Genomic DNA, 15,610 nt, shown 5'->3' with positions numbered 1-15,610 from the left:
TCTTGAATGCTTTCCTGAGCATACAGACTGAGCAGTTATGGAAAACAAAAACTTCAACTATCATACACACCTTACAAGATATTCAAGTATCCCATTTTTTGTTGGAATAACTTTTTTGACCTATTTACAGGTTTCACATAAGTTTAATTAAGTGTTCTAGAATTCCCATTCTTCTCCACCTTATCATGATTTTTATAATCTGCACAGTAAAAGACCTTTACATAGCCAATGAAACACTAGAAATCAACTTTCTGGTATTTTCACGTTCATCTGACATCAGCAATGATATTATTTGTTTCCTTTGCCTCTTCTGAAATGTGTTTGCATTTCTCTAGTTCCTAGTTCCTTGTCAGTGTAGTGCTTTAGCTATTTTTTAATAATCTTCACATTTTTCTTGTGTGTGATAATAATGATATTGTTTGATAATTTTCACATTGTGAAAGAGATCTGGACCTCTTTCAATCGGGTGCCCAGGTAACTGTCTTCCAAATTTCTAGGTGTAGACCAGTGTATACCTCCAGGGCTTATGTGATTACTGAAACACTGCAGTTGATATTTTGCCAGTTCTTGGAGTCATCTTTTTTACTAATAGCTTTAGTGGAGCTTGGATTTCTTCCCTTAGTACCCTTGTTTCTTGATCATAATGCTGCTTTCTGAAATGGTTCAGCATCAAACCATTTCTTTTTTGGTACAGTGAATCTGGCCTTTTCTTCCATCTTCTTTTGAGGCTTCCTGCATCATTCAGTATTTTCCCATGAAATTGTTCAGTATTGCAACTTGAGATTTGAATTTGAGCTTTACTTATTTCAACTTATAAAATACTGAATATGTTTTTCATTTTCGATTTCAAACTCCAAGTCTTTGGACACTTTATTATAATACTTTGCCTTTTTTAACTTTGCTTTGAAATCTTCTGTTTAATTCTCTTGATCGTTTCTTTTGATATCTATTTTAGTCTTATTTCTGGCAATTTTAATAATCTTTTGCTTTCTTCATGGATGATATCCTTGATGTTATCACATGGACTTTGGTCATTAATGTTCAGATGCATCAAATCTATTCTTGAAATGGTTTTTAAATTCAGGTGGGCTAAGCTGGTGAGAGCATTACAGTACTTCCTGAGTCATTACTATGAGTAAACTATGATAGTGTGAAATAGTTAAGTTTATATTGAATACTTCGTACTTGCCAGGAGCTCTAGTCACTTAGTGGTAAGGAATTACACTACCAGCTGAAAGACACATGGTTCGAATCCATCAGCTGCTCTGTGGGAGAAAGTTTGGTGGTTCCCTCCTGTGTGATTTACAAACTCTGAAACCCCACTGGTGGGTCCGCTAAGAGTCACTTCTGACTCAGAAGTACTCAAAAATAATGAAAAGCAAGTATACCATTTTAAAGACCAAGGTGTGCCTGATCCAAATCAGGGTTTTGAAATTACTTCATATGCAACTGAAAGTTGAACAAAGAATAAGGAAGACCAAAGAAGAATCAATGCCTTTGAATTGTGTTCGCAATGAATATTGAATATCCCATGAACTGCCAAAAGAAGAAACTAATCTAGCTTTGGGGAAGAAAACTAGGTGATCCTTAGAGGTAAAGGTGATGAAATTTCATGTCAAATATTTATGGCATGTTATAAGAAAGGGCCAGTTCTTGGAAAAATGTATCAGACAGGGGAAGATTGAAAAGAGAAGACCCTAGATTGACACAGTGACTACAACAGTAAGCTTAAGCGTGTAGGGGATTGTGGGAATGGTGTATAACAAATCAAGGTTCAAATCTGTTTTTTGTACATACGAGTTCATTGACACTTGTACAACCAGAAGAGGATAACATTGAGGAAAGGCACCTTCTTTAAATTAAGTTCCTGTGTACATCAAAGATTTTTTTCAATGGGGTGAAAAGAAAACCTACTGAAGGGGGAAAAACATTTGGCAATGCCATCTCAGACAAGGGTCATATAATGAAAATTTACAGAATACTACAGGTCCCCCACAAGAAAAAGAATGATAACTCAATCACAGAATGGGAATAAGATATGGAAAGATCTTTCACAGAGGGAAGGCATTCAGACAGCCAACAAACACATGAAGAAATACTCAGAATCACTGGCAGTCAGATGCAAATAAAAACCACAATGAGCTATCATCTCATGCCAATTGCAAGGGCAAAGTTTAAGCAGTACCTGTTGGAGAGGATGTGGAGAGATTGGAACTCATACACTGTTGGTGGAATTGTAAAATGGTGCAGAGAATCTGGAAGGCAGTTTGGCATTTTCTCAAAAAGCTTAACATAGAGATTCCATATGACCCAGCTATTCTATTGCTAGGAGTATACTCCAAGGAAAACAGAACAGAGGCATAATCAGATGTGTACACCAATGTTCATAGCAGCATTATTTACAAAAGCAAAAACATGGAAACAGCCCAGATATCCATCTACAAACTACTAGATTGAGAAATTGTGATACATTCACATGATGGAATACTATGCAGTGCTCAGGAGCAATGCTTTTGAAAATACTGTATAACATGGCAGAGACTAGAAAACATTATGCAGAGTGAACTAACTGGGGTACATAAGCACAAATACTGTATGAGATCATTGTTGTAAAAACAGAAGGGTGGGTAACCAGTAAGATATGTATGAGTATCCAAAGAGGGACGGGGAGGGAGTGGGGGACTGAGGGTGAGGAGAGCGGGAAGTCACAAGGTTTGGTAGGTAGATGGAGAAGGCACAGACATACAAAAACAATGTACATGAATGAAACACAATATAAACAAATTATTGTATGCAAGCCAATAATTTTTTTTTTTTAGAAAAAGAAACAGTCTGTCTCAGCTCTCTAATGCTTAGGATCTCCATCTTTATGTGTTCCATTTCATTGTTGTTAATTTTGAATGTTTCTAGATTCCTATCTTGTACATCCAGCATTGGAATTAATGGTTACTATTGTTTTCTCTTTGTTTTAAGTCTTGCCACATTAGCAAATGAAGGCTCTTCATTGAAAGCTTTACTTCCTCCTTGGCATTGACTTAGGGACTGTATCAGTGGACTTAAGCACAGCCAGAGATTGTGAAAAGGATTCCAGATAAGGAAGGGTTTTGTTTTGCTGTATCTCAGATCCCTATGAGTTGACATGTAAAGCACCCAAGAACAACAGCTTTTCTAGGAGAAAAAAATTCATAAGAAACTACTTGGGAAAATCTACCCATGAAAACCTGTGGATCAGATGGTTTTACCTGCAGCTTGAGAATGGTGCTGACCTGGTCGATCTGTCATGCATGAAGTTGTCCTGAGTTGGTGGCTAACTCGCAGTTAACAACCACCACTGCTGCCCCAGCATTAAAAAAATGGATGAACTATTTAAACTTGCCAGTCTAGTTCAAATATATTCAATAAAGTAAATTGGAAAAAGATGAAGTGATCATTACTTGATATTTTTAACTTACCCTTAAGTATAAGACAAGACTAAATATTTTAAGTATATTTACATGACAAAATACTGTATTTTTAATAAGAAATTTTTCTTTGAAGATTATTTTTAAAATGTGTTATTTTCCAGCAATTTCTCCAAATCTAAATTTATTATTAAATGTGTTTACTTGTTTTTACACAGGGTGTGATAGGTATACAGCTAGTTCTTACTATGGTGATGGCCAGTGTTATGCAGAAGATTATACCTCACTACTCTCTTGCGCGATGGCTGCTCTGTAATGGCAGGTAAGACAAGAATAGGCTGATTATGACTTGAACTGTCATGTCTTTGTTTTATCTACCAGAGGAAAGTTGGTTAACTTTCTAGAAGTTGAATGCTACATTCTCTTTCTGAAAGCATGCTAAAGTGAAGTTATGGTAGAGGGGGATCTAACTTCTTTATTTCTTTTAATTGGAAATTGTAGTTTAACTCTCAGGCACAGCAGTAATAGAATCATTGTCAAGGTCAATTTCCATGTCCTCCATTTATCCATGACCATCAAAAAAGTAGCACATAACATTTTAAGTAACTTTTTGAGAAGTTGGTAAAAAGTGAGGTAAGGAATTATAATTTTTACTGCTGTTAGAAATGTTCAACACATAAATTCTATAGCTGGTGACTCATTTGAGCACTTAATATTTACGTTGAATGCTTGAAACCATTTAAGTATTCTAAATAGTTTAATTTTGCAAACAATGTGTTCCTACTACAGTACTACTTATACCATGGAGAATCAAGAGAAATTGTCTTACTGAAATATATATGGTGACCTAATAAGCTCAAAATTAAAAAATTAAATGTAGGTGAGATAGTAAGGCAGAAACAGACAACAGAGCCAGTTGGCAGCATCAGGATAGATGAAGATTGAGATTTGTTAAAAGCTTTAATTTGTTTAGCTCCACAGTCAACACTCTTAGCAACCAGCAGCCAAGAAATTAAAAGACATTGAAATTGGAAAATCTTCTGTATGGGACTGCTCCAAAGTACTGAAGAGCAATGGTGTCACTCTGGAGACTAAGGTACACCTAATATAGGTCTTTGCAATCACTTGCTATGCGCTAGAGAACTGGGCAGTGACTAGAGAGGATATAAGAATTGACGCCTTTGAGCTGTGGTGCTAGAGAAGAGTATTGAATATATGATGGACTGCTAAGAAAACGAACAGGTTCATCCTCAAGAGTGTTAAACTCCTTGGAGGCAAGGATTCTGAAGCTTCATCTGACATACTTTGGACATGTTGCAAGGGCGAACCATTCCTTGAAGAAGGATGCCATGCCCAAAGTATGCAAGACAAAATTTTACTGTCTTACCTCCTCCAGGCAACACCCTAGCTGCACCTTTTCCAAGATATACTTGTTTGTTTGTCCTTTTGGCATTTCATGGAAATTCAGCACTCTTCACCAACACCACACGTAAACAAATTCCATTCTTCTATCATCCTTATTCATAGTCTAACTTTTATCTGAATAGCAAGTAATTGAGAAGATTTTGATTTAGATCAGATGCACCTTAGTCTTCAAACTGAACACCGTTGCTTTTCACCACTCTGGAGAGATTCCTGACAGCCAGCTTGCCCAGTGCACTATGTATTGATTTCCTGTCTGGTGGTGCCAAGGTTGTTGACCGAGGATCCAAGCCAGATGAAATCACTGACAGTTTCTGTCTGTTCTCTATTATAATGTTGTCCAGTGGTGAGTATTATTTTGTTTTCTGGATGTTGAGGTGGAATGACACATAGTACTCCATTGTGTGAATATACCTATTTCTTTAGCCATTTGCTTGTTATTGGATATTGGGATTATTTTAACCCTTGACTATTTATATAATGCTCCAATTGTGATACACATGATTGTGTATCAGTTTGTGCTGCAGCTTTAACTGCTTTGGAATGTATAGTAGTGGGATTTCTATATCAGATGGTAGTTTTACCCCCATTTTTCTAAGGAAGTGCCAGATTGCTTTTCATAGTGGTTGCACCATTTTACGTTCTCTCCAGCAGCATTTTAAAGCCAGTGGAAAAAAGAAAAACGGAATTCATTTTGATTAACTGAATATTGTAGAAAGAACAATTTGAAAGTAAGACCTGTTTATCAGATTTAGATGGTACCACTAAGTAACTGGTATCACTTTCTATTGAATTGATTTCAACGTCTGTCGAACTGTGCTCCCCAAGGTTTTCAGTGTCTGATTGTTTTTGGAAGAAGTTGATTGTCAGTCCTTTCTTCCAAGGTGCTTGTAGATGAACATGAAACCTTTTATCTGAATTTGTACTCCTAACTACTAGGTAAGACTGTAACTTCAGGATAATCAGAAAGATGCTTGAGAGTGATAAATACTAGGTTTGGATGTTTTGACTATTTTGTAGAAGTTGTTCTTGAAATCCTGACTGACTTAGTCAAAGTTGAAGAAGTTTTAGATTCCTTTTTTTCCCTTTTCTCCTTTTTACCAATTTTTATGAATGTAAATTGAGAATTTTCAGACTAAATAAAAAGAGGTAAAGAATTGACTACATGTAGCTCTCAGCGCATTCAATTAACTATTTACAACTGTTTTAACTATCAATTCCTTCTCAATAAATAAAGAATGAGTAGAGAATTTTAAAGTGTTCTTTGCATGCAGAGTTCCAGACATTTTATTTTATTAGTAAGCCTGTTTAACTTTAATGTAAACGACTATGTTGTCAGTTTTAAGATATATGCTTATAAACAGCATTGTAGGGCATTATGTACATGTTTAGTAAGTGTTTGTGATACATGAATTGAAATCCTTTTAAGACTTAAGCAGCAGTTAACTGTCAGATTGTAGTTTTTAACATATTTCCCCAGTAGTGTATTCACAAACTGGAAGCTCAGTAAATATTTGCAGAATAAATTAGTAATTTTGAATATTTTAATTGCTTTATGTAAGAAGGTTCTCTTTTTATTAGTTTGAGGTGGTATCAACATCCTACAGAAAAAGAATTACGAATTCTTGCTGGGAAACAACAAAAGACGAAGAGCAGAAAGGATAGGTAAGTTATATTGTTGACATGTAAAGTATTAAATGTTTAGTACACTTCATCATTCATTGTTAGAAAATTTTCTCTCTACCCCCTCAGTTCACCTTATTCTGTACTGTTTCCATGCAAATAATGCCTAATCATATATTCCTTTTAAACAGTTCTTTCCCTCATCTGTTGCAATGCAGTGTTCATTGTTTACCCCCACATTTTTTAGTTTCCTCCCAACCCCATTGTCAGTCCTGTTTTATAATAGTGGCATTATGCAATATTTATCCTATTCTGACTAAGATTTCACTCAGCATAATGTCTTCCAGGGTCACCCATTTTGTATAACATTTTATGAGTACCTTGTTTTTCATTACTGCGTATAGTGAATATACCACAGTTTTTCTATCCATTCATTTGTTGATGGGCACTTTGGTTGCTTCCATCTCTTTGCTATTGTGAACAATGCAGCAATAAACCTGGATGTGTCCATATCTGTTTGGGTGGAAATTCTGGTTTCTTTAAGGTATATTCCCAGTAGTGGAATTGTTGGATAAAATGGTATTTCTATTTCCAGCTTTTTGAAAAAACACCATACTGCTGTCTATAATGGTTGCACCATTTTACACTCCCCACAACAGTTATAGGGTTCCATTTTCTCCACAACCTTACCAACATATGTTGTTTGCTGCTTTTTTGAACATTGCTATTGTTACTGGGGTGAGATGATACCACATAGTTGTTTTGATTTGCATCTCTTTTCGAGCTAGGGATTTTGAACATTTCTTCATGTGTTCACCATTGGAATGTCCTCTTAGGTGAAATGTCCGTTCTTATCTTGTGCCCACTTTGTGATTGGGTTGTTTATCTTGTCGAGGTACTGGAATATTCTATAAATTCTAGATGTAGTTCCCTTATCATTACCAAATCTTTTTTTTTTTCCCCAGTCTGTGGCTTTCCTTTTTACCCGGTTGGAAAAGTTTACTGATGTGTGTGACTCTTAGAAGGTCCCATTCATCTATTTTATTCTCTTCCAGTTGTAGGTTTTTCAGGATGTGTGGAAGACCGTTTATGTTGTGGATTAGGGCTTCTAAAGTTCTTTCAAGCTTTTCTCTGATGAAGTTTATCATCCTTGTTTTTACTCCTAAGTCCTTGATCCACTCTGAGATGGTTTTTGTGTATGGTGTGAGTTGTGGGTCTTGCTTGAGATTTCTGCAGATAGTTTTCCAATTTTGCCAACACCATTTGTTAGAGGCTTTTGTTTCTCCACTTAACTGATTTCATCACCTTGTCAAAAAACAATTGGCCATAGGTAAAAGAGCTGATTTCTGGGTTCTCAGTTCTAGTCCTTTGATCTATAGTCTGTCACTATACCAATACCATGCTATCTTGACCACCATGGGTTTATATTATTATTATTATTTTTATTATTATTATTAATTTACTTACTTATTTGATTTATTTATTTATTTAGTTAGTTAGTTATTGTGACTGTAGATCATTGGAGAGGGACTTCATGCTTGGGAGGGTGGAGGGACAGCGCAGGAGGGGAAGACCCTCTATGAGGTGGATTGATTCAGTGACTGGGGTAATTGGGATGGGTGTGTCAGAGGCAATGCGATTGGCTCAGGATAGAGCAGGGTTTAGGGCTGTTGTACATAGGGTCGCTATGAGTCGCAAACAACTCGACGGCATATAACAACAACAACTGTGACTGTACACAAGATGTTTGATTGTTGCAGAAAAGGAGGAGTTTGAGCATCAGCAGAAGGTTCTGCTGGGTTCAAGATTGAGAAGGTTGTAAGCCAGGCATGTGTCCTATCTCCATACCTTTCAATCTTTATGCAGAACATATTATCTGGGAGGCTGGGCTCTATGGCGAGAAAGGTGGCATCAGGATTGGTAGAAGATTCATCAACAGTCTGTTTTGTACAAATGACACAGCCTTGCTTGCTGAAACTGAGGAGGACCTGAATTCCTTCTGCAGAAGGTCAGGGACTGCAGCCTTCCATATGGATTGAGGCTCAATATCAAGAAGACAAAGATTCTCACCATTGGGCCAGCTGGTATCATCAGGATGGATGTAGAAGAGATTAGATTAAAATTGTTCACAGCTTGAGTTTGCTTAGCTCCTCAGTCAACACTCTTGGTACCAGCAGCCAGGAAATTAAAAGACATATTGTGATGGGAAAGCCTGCTGTAAGGGACCTCTCTAAAGTACTGAAGAGCAATGGTATTAGTTTCAAGACTAAAGCGTACCTCATACAGGTCATGGTCTTTGCAGTCACTTGCTATGCGTCAGTTGAATAATGACTAGGGAGGATAGGAGGAGAATTGACACTTTTGAGCTGTGGTGTTGGAGAAAAGTATTGAATATACCTGGACTGCTAAGAAAACAAACAGGTTCATCCTGGAAAAGGTAAAATCAGGTTGCTCCTTGGAGGCAACGATTCTGAAGCTTCGTCTGACATACTTTGGACATGTTCCAAGGAAGAATAAGTTCTTGGAGAAGGATGTTATGTTTGGGAGGGTGGAGGGCCAGCACAGGAGAGGAGGACACTCTATGAGGTGGATTGATTCAGTGACTGGGGTAAAGGTGGGAGATGTGTCTGAGACAGTGAGATTGGCACAGGATAGAGCAGTATTTAGGGGTGTATTACATAGGGTCTGTATGAGTCACAGGCGACTCAATGGCATATAACAACAACATTGGCCAGAATTTTATTCAGGATTTTTGCATTTAAGTTGGTAAGAGATACTGGCCTATAGTTTTCTCTTTTGATGATATCTTTACCTGACTATGGGATCGTTTTCTATTTTGGTGGTGTCTTTACCTGACTCTGGTATCAAAGATATCTTTACTTCATATAATAAGTCTGGGAAAATTCCATCTTTTTCTGTTTTCTGAAATACCTTATGTAGAATTGGTGACAGAAGATGCTTTGTATTATTTCTATTATTTTTTAACTTACTGATGCTTGCCTTGTTTCCTAAAGTGTAATCTATTCTGGAAAATGTTCCATGCACATTGGAGAAGAAGATACACTGCACTTTCTTGGGGTGCATTAGCCTTTATCTATTTATGAGATTAAGTTGGTTTATTGCATGGTTTAATTCTTCAGCATCTTGTGGAGTTTCTTTCTGGTAGTTCTATCTTTTCTTGAGAGTGGTATATTGAAGTCTCCTACAATAGTGGTAGTGTCTTACTTCTTTTTTCAGTTCTGTTAATGTTTGCTTTGTATATTTTGCAGCTCTGTCATAGATTTTTATTAAGGTTATGCCCTCTTATTCTGTTGTCCCTGATCTTCCTTGTCCTTTGTGATGGTTTTTGCATCGAAATCTATTTTATCACCTTCAAATATCACCTGTAATACTGGTGTGTCTTGCCCAGTTCAGAGGAACGGCAGTGGGGCATCCACACACTGGGGCCAGGTGCCTTCAGGTGGTTGGGCCAGAGTTTCAAGGCAATGGGAAGGGACCTCCAGGTGGCAGGGCTGGGACCTCCGAATGGCTGTACTGGGGACATCTAGGTGGAAAGGCCGGGAGGCTTTCAGGAGATGGGGTCATGATCTAGTGCTCCCAGCCAGAGGGCAGTCCTGGTCACACTAAGAAATTTTTAAGACAGGTACTTAGCTAATCTCCTGGAAGTAATGCATTTGCGGCTTTGGTGACCAAAGCAACATTTTTAGACACATGCTTTAAACCTACGTCTAAAGCAAAATTTATTGTATCTTAAATAGTTGATGTATTGGATATAAAACCCCATGATCTATAGTAATTAAATCACACTGCTTTCAGAAAATAATTATGAAGAATGTTTAATTTTATTCCTCTTCATCATCACGCTGTAAAAATGAGCTAACATTTCGCAAATTTTTCGTGAGGAATTAAAATGAAGTCAGACTTCTAACTCGTGCCTTTTAAAAAATGGTATTTGATTTGAGTGCTTTTTTCATATTTTTCCATTACTGAATATTATGACATTGAACAAACTGGCCAGCTTTTGGTGTTATATTTTTTTTTCTCCAGCTCTTGGTGTTATATATTTTATTTTCTCATCTGTGCAATAAAAATGTAGATTTCAGGTCAAAACCTGCCAGAGAACAAAAATACTTTCCATGATAGCCGAGGAGAGAAATAAGAATCTAACCTGTCACAGGTGGAATGCATATGAGACCCAGGAGAATAAGGCATTCTCAGTGGGTATCAGCTCTCACAGCTTTCAGTGTATATATAATCTTATAGGTCTTACTTAACTCTTTAAGCATTTTAACATTTATGAAGAAACTTACCTGCTAATAATTCTCCTTAAATGTGTCACAATAGCCTCATCTGTGTAATGGAAAGACTGACCATAATAATTTTGAAGGATCTTTTGATCCTAAAATTTTCTATTTCTGTCAAAATTGATTTGTTTGAAAATTGAAGGATAATTTGCCTGTGTGAATGGGCGGGCCTCAGGTTTCTTCATCTGGAAAAGTTTTAGAAGGAGTTTTAAATCTGAAATTATAATTCTAATGCAGCCTTCTAAAACGTTAGTGATATCAACTAGTTATACTTCTCATTTATGTCATAAACATATTCATTGCCAAAAATATTTGTAAGTATTAAAAAATTATTAATGGTTTATATGGCTTAAAGTTGGAATAGTATACAGTTTAAAAAGAATATATGTTAGGGCATTATGATTATCATAAGAGTTTGGAATGAGGGTTGCAGAGTGGAGTATACTCAGGGTGAGGGTGAGAGGGTGCGGGAGGGGGGATTGTATAGCAATGAAGGAAATTTTTTTTTTTTTTTGCTTTTAAAGAAGAGCGAACTAGGTGGGGTTGCAGTGGGCTGGGAGAAAAGTGCAACAATGAATGGAAATCCACAATATCTGTAAATGTTCATTGAAATTAATTATAAATTAAAAAAATTTTTAAAAAGTTGGAAAAGTAAAAACTTTATTTTGCTACTGTCTTTTTTCTTATCATTACAAATATACTGGAGTAGTTTTGGTTTATCACCTTCACATATATTTTAGAATTGTTGTTTATAAACAAACAAAAGAGCTACACAAAGAATATAGGAAAAGACACTACAAGACACATAGACTTAAATACGTGGAAGAATATACCACAAGGATGGAATGTCTTAACATTTTGAAAATGGCAATACTCCTCAAAGGAATCTACAGATACAGTACAGACCCAAAATCCATTTTCCAGAAGATGGAAAAACTAATCACCAAATTTATTTATTAAGAATAAATTACACAGCCTCTGTTGTTCACAAATTTTAGTATACAATGTACATTTTTATTGTATAGATGAGAAAATAAAATACATAACACCAAAAGCTGGAGAAAAAAAATATAACACCAAAAGCTGGCCAGTTTGTTCAATGTCATAATATTCAGTAATGGAAAAACTTGAAAAAGCACTCAAATCAAATACCATTTTTAAAAGGCACAAGTTAGAAGTCTCCCTTCATTTTAATTCATCACCAAGAAAAGAGACTCTATAAGCAAAGTGATACTGAGGAATTTAAAAAAAAGTATGGAACCTTATACTTCTTGATCTTAAAATACTGCAATAAAAACCGTGTATTACTGGTAAAGCAACAGGTATATAAGCCAGTACAATAGAATTAAGAACTCAGAAGTAAATTAATTCAACTAAAAAAAAAACCAAATATACTGTAAAGCTTGTTTTAACAATTATTGTCAAGTATCCTGTTTTTATTCCAATATTCTCGTTAGTAAAATACTCCTTTTTAATAATACACTTAAGTTTAATGATAATGTATACCTGAAGAATTAGTCTTCTCCTTGGTCTAAGATTCTTTGTCAAAGTCACTCTGAGTGCCTTTCACCTTTCTGATTTTTTTCTGCACGTGAAATGTATTAAAGTGTTTCTTCACTTTGACTTGTAAGAGTTAAAAGATTGTTAATACACATATGTTTGAGTGTTTATATGTATAATTTCAAAGGTGAGTATACTTTGCTTTCATTTGTTTTACTCTTGGGCCTGGAGAATATTTCCCTGAAGATAGTAGATTTTGTTTAAAACTTTGAATAGTAAGTAGGAGAAACAAGGGTAAAATGCTAAATTAGTGATCAAAGTTTTTTGGGTTTTTTTACTGTAATAACTTACATAACTCTTTCTTTGCTAGTGTATATATTCATGTGATAATTTTTACCCAGGTATTGTTTTCTGTAGAGTACATTACCTTCTTCTTTAAAAAAAAAAAGTTTGGAAATTCTGCATTTCTTTTTCACTTTGACATTTAAAAAATCACACTTATGCAGATATTTTTCCAATTTTGCCAAAACCAATTAGCTCTGGTGGCCTAGTGGCAAGAAGCTGCACCAGAGACGCATGGTTCGAATCCACCAGATGCTCTGCCGGGAAAGGAGGGACATCTCCTCCTGTACCAGTTAGATCTGATCTGACGGTACACAGACACACATACACAAAATAATAATAAAAAAAAAATCTTAAAAAAAAAACCACACTTATAATTAGTTTATACAAACACATCGATGACATTCTAGGTAACTTTTCCTTGTGTCACTTGTCTGATTTTTATAGGAGATATAATGGTCACATTGAAAGTAAGCCACTAACCGTTCCAAAGGACATTGACCTTCATCTGGAAACAAAATCAGTTACAGAAGTGGATACTTTAGGTAAGGGAAATCTGAGTTTTATGTCAGTAAAAGTACTCCGATTTTATCTGTTGTGGATGGTTATTTTGTTTGCTTATTTGTTTTTCTTGTGCATTATTGACAGGTTGTGAAATCTTTCAGAGAATTTAGGAGCTCAGAATTACTGCATTTGATTTAATTTTTTATTCACCTGTAGAAAACAATAAGCAGCATTTTTCACCCTGTTTTTTAAAAGATGCTTAATTACATACATTTATTATACAACTCTTCTCTTACTAGGGAGCTCTGGTGGCCTATTGGTAAGAAGCTGCACTGCTATCCCAAAGGCACATTGTTTAAACTCACCAGCTGCTACACAGGAGAAGGATGAGCAGTCATCTCTTAGGCTGTTTACTGCCTCTAGCTGTGGGTCATTTCTGACTGTATGGCACACAATAACAACATAAATAGTAATAAGCATTTTTTCATCCTGTTTTTCAAAAAGTGCTTAACTATACTAATGTATTATACAACTTTTAATAAATTGGTATCACAGTTTTTGTTATCTTGAATTCTAGATGACTTTGTGCTGTGTTAATCTGCTCTTTTCATAATCTCATATTTTAAAAAATATATTTGTATTGAATATATTTGTGATAATTCTATTTTATGCTCATATTTGATAGAAAGGAAGGTGGTTTTAGAATAATGAATAAGATTATTACTCATAAACTTTTACTGATTCATGATTAGCTTTTACCCCATTGAGTATCTCTGAATTCTTTTTAACCCATTCTTTACGTTTCCCATATCTCAATTTTATAATTAATGATTCTATTACTGTGACATTTAAAATGAAAACATGTGAATTTTTTGAATATTGGAAAAGACACTGAAGTGACACTATTTAAAAGAATGGTTTTCAAGCATTCTTAGACAAAAAAGAAAAATCATTTTATTCTTTAAAAGTAAAATATACCCAATCCTACTGGTAGAATTTAGTAAATACATAATGACATAGAAGTTAAAGTATGACCATTTTTGAAGAATTTTAATAATCTGGTAATAATAGTCACAAAAGTCTCACAAAAAACAACTTGAAACTTGGTGATGATGTGTACCATCGAGTCAGAACCAACTCGTAGCTGACCCTCCAGCCAGTTTTCAGAAGCAGTAAATCACTTGGGAGGAGATTGCCTATCCTCCTCTCATTGAACAACTGGTGAATTAGAACTGCATCTTTGGGATAGCAGTGCAGTTTCTTACAACTCGGCCACCAGAGCTCCCTTGAGATTTATCTAATATCTCTTATGTAATATTTGTGAAATAATGTGTCTTTAGTATTTTTGATAGTGTAAATGAGGGGGAGAGATGGATAGTCTCCTCCCAGACCCATTAGTATCAGATTTAAGTGGATTCTGACTAACGGCCACATAACAACAATAAATATGGAAACAGTGTTCTCATTCACTCACTGCTGTTGAGTCGAATGACTTCTAGAAGACTTTGATCAGATAAGTAGCAATGGTAGAAGGTTGTGCATCTTTCTCCAGAGGAGTTGCTAGTGGATTCAGGCCACTAGAGATGCCAGCCTTTGAGTTAGCAGCACAAATCTGTACAGAATGTAACTCACTGCAATGTTGTGTTCATGAATTAATCATAGTAAAGGATTTTAAGCATCACAAAAAGGTGATCAGTTTGTTTTATAGTGGGAAAAAGTTTTTGGTTGTTTTGGATAAAGTTAATTTTGAGGAGCATAGATTTTTATTAAATTACATGATGTATATAAAACATTTAACACATTTTTTTCATGGAACATCTGATAGGTTTGAACTGTCAATCTTTGGCTCACTGCCAAGTCCTTTAATAACTGAGCCACCAGGATTCTCCTCATTAAATGATAGTGCAGTAATAAAGACTGGAACATCTGAAATGTCACCTATTAGTTCTGAGTGTGTTTCTTGGATGGTTATGTGAGCAAGGACAATTGTGGAGAATCACAATGCTATTATCAATTGTTAATAAAATTTGAAAGCCTTAGAAATGGATCTTTATTTGTTTCCTCCATTTCCCTATCCTCACATAACAATAACCTTCCTGAAAATTATTCTAAAGCTCAAAATGTATGGATGGGCTATTCTTTTCTTGGTTTGGTAGTTTGTTGTGGGATGTGGGGTTTTTTTTTAATAGAGTAGGGATCAAATAAAAAGCCTTTTATCACTCTAAGGTAAATTTCTCTGATCTGTGTTAGGAAGCTATTATATACATCCAAACCAAAGAGCTAAAGCAATTAAAACAAGGGAAAGCAAATGAAAACTCAATCTGGAAAGGATGTAACATTTAGTCTTGCTGTCACCCCATTGAAGACAATGGAAGCTTTTGTTAATAAGGTTGAATAGGTTATACTTTTGACTAGTATTTTATTTTTAAGACTTTAAAAAATATGTTATTAAAAAATCATCTCCAGTTATAGCAGTACTATATTATACAACTAAGATTTATCTTTATATTGTTT

At 35.4% G+C, this 15,610-nt stretch overlaps 1 protein-coding gene across 1 annotated transcript in view; it reads left to right on the top strand.

The window, feature by feature from the left end:
- Positions 1-3,607: 3,607 nt before the first annotated feature.
- TMEM161B (transmembrane protein 161B) overlaps positions 3,608-15,610 on the top strand; it is a 25,368-nt gene continuing 13,365 nt past the window's right edge. The window contains exons 1-3 of the mRNA XM_006885346.1: positions 3,608-3,723; positions 6,405-6,488; positions 13,040-13,137. Of these exons, the coding sequence (XP_006885408.1) occupies positions 3,650-3,723; positions 6,405-6,488; positions 13,040-13,137 (256 nt within the window). The 5' untranslated portion in view covers positions 3,608-3,649. The remainder of the gene's footprint in view (positions 3,724-6,404; positions 6,489-13,039; positions 13,138-15,610) is intronic.

This window comes from Elephantulus edwardii, unplaced genomic scaffold (assembly GCF_000299155.1).
Source record: "Elephantulus edwardii isolate Elephantulus edwardi_28Jun2011 unplaced genomic scaffold, EleEdw1.0 scaffold00043, whole genome shotgun sequence".
Taxonomy (NCBI): Eukaryota; Metazoa; Chordata; class Mammalia; order Macroscelidea; family Macroscelididae; genus Elephantulus; species Elephantulus edwardii.
Note: the sequence above shows the minus strand (reverse complement) of the source record. Positions and strands in the feature narration are given on the sequence as shown.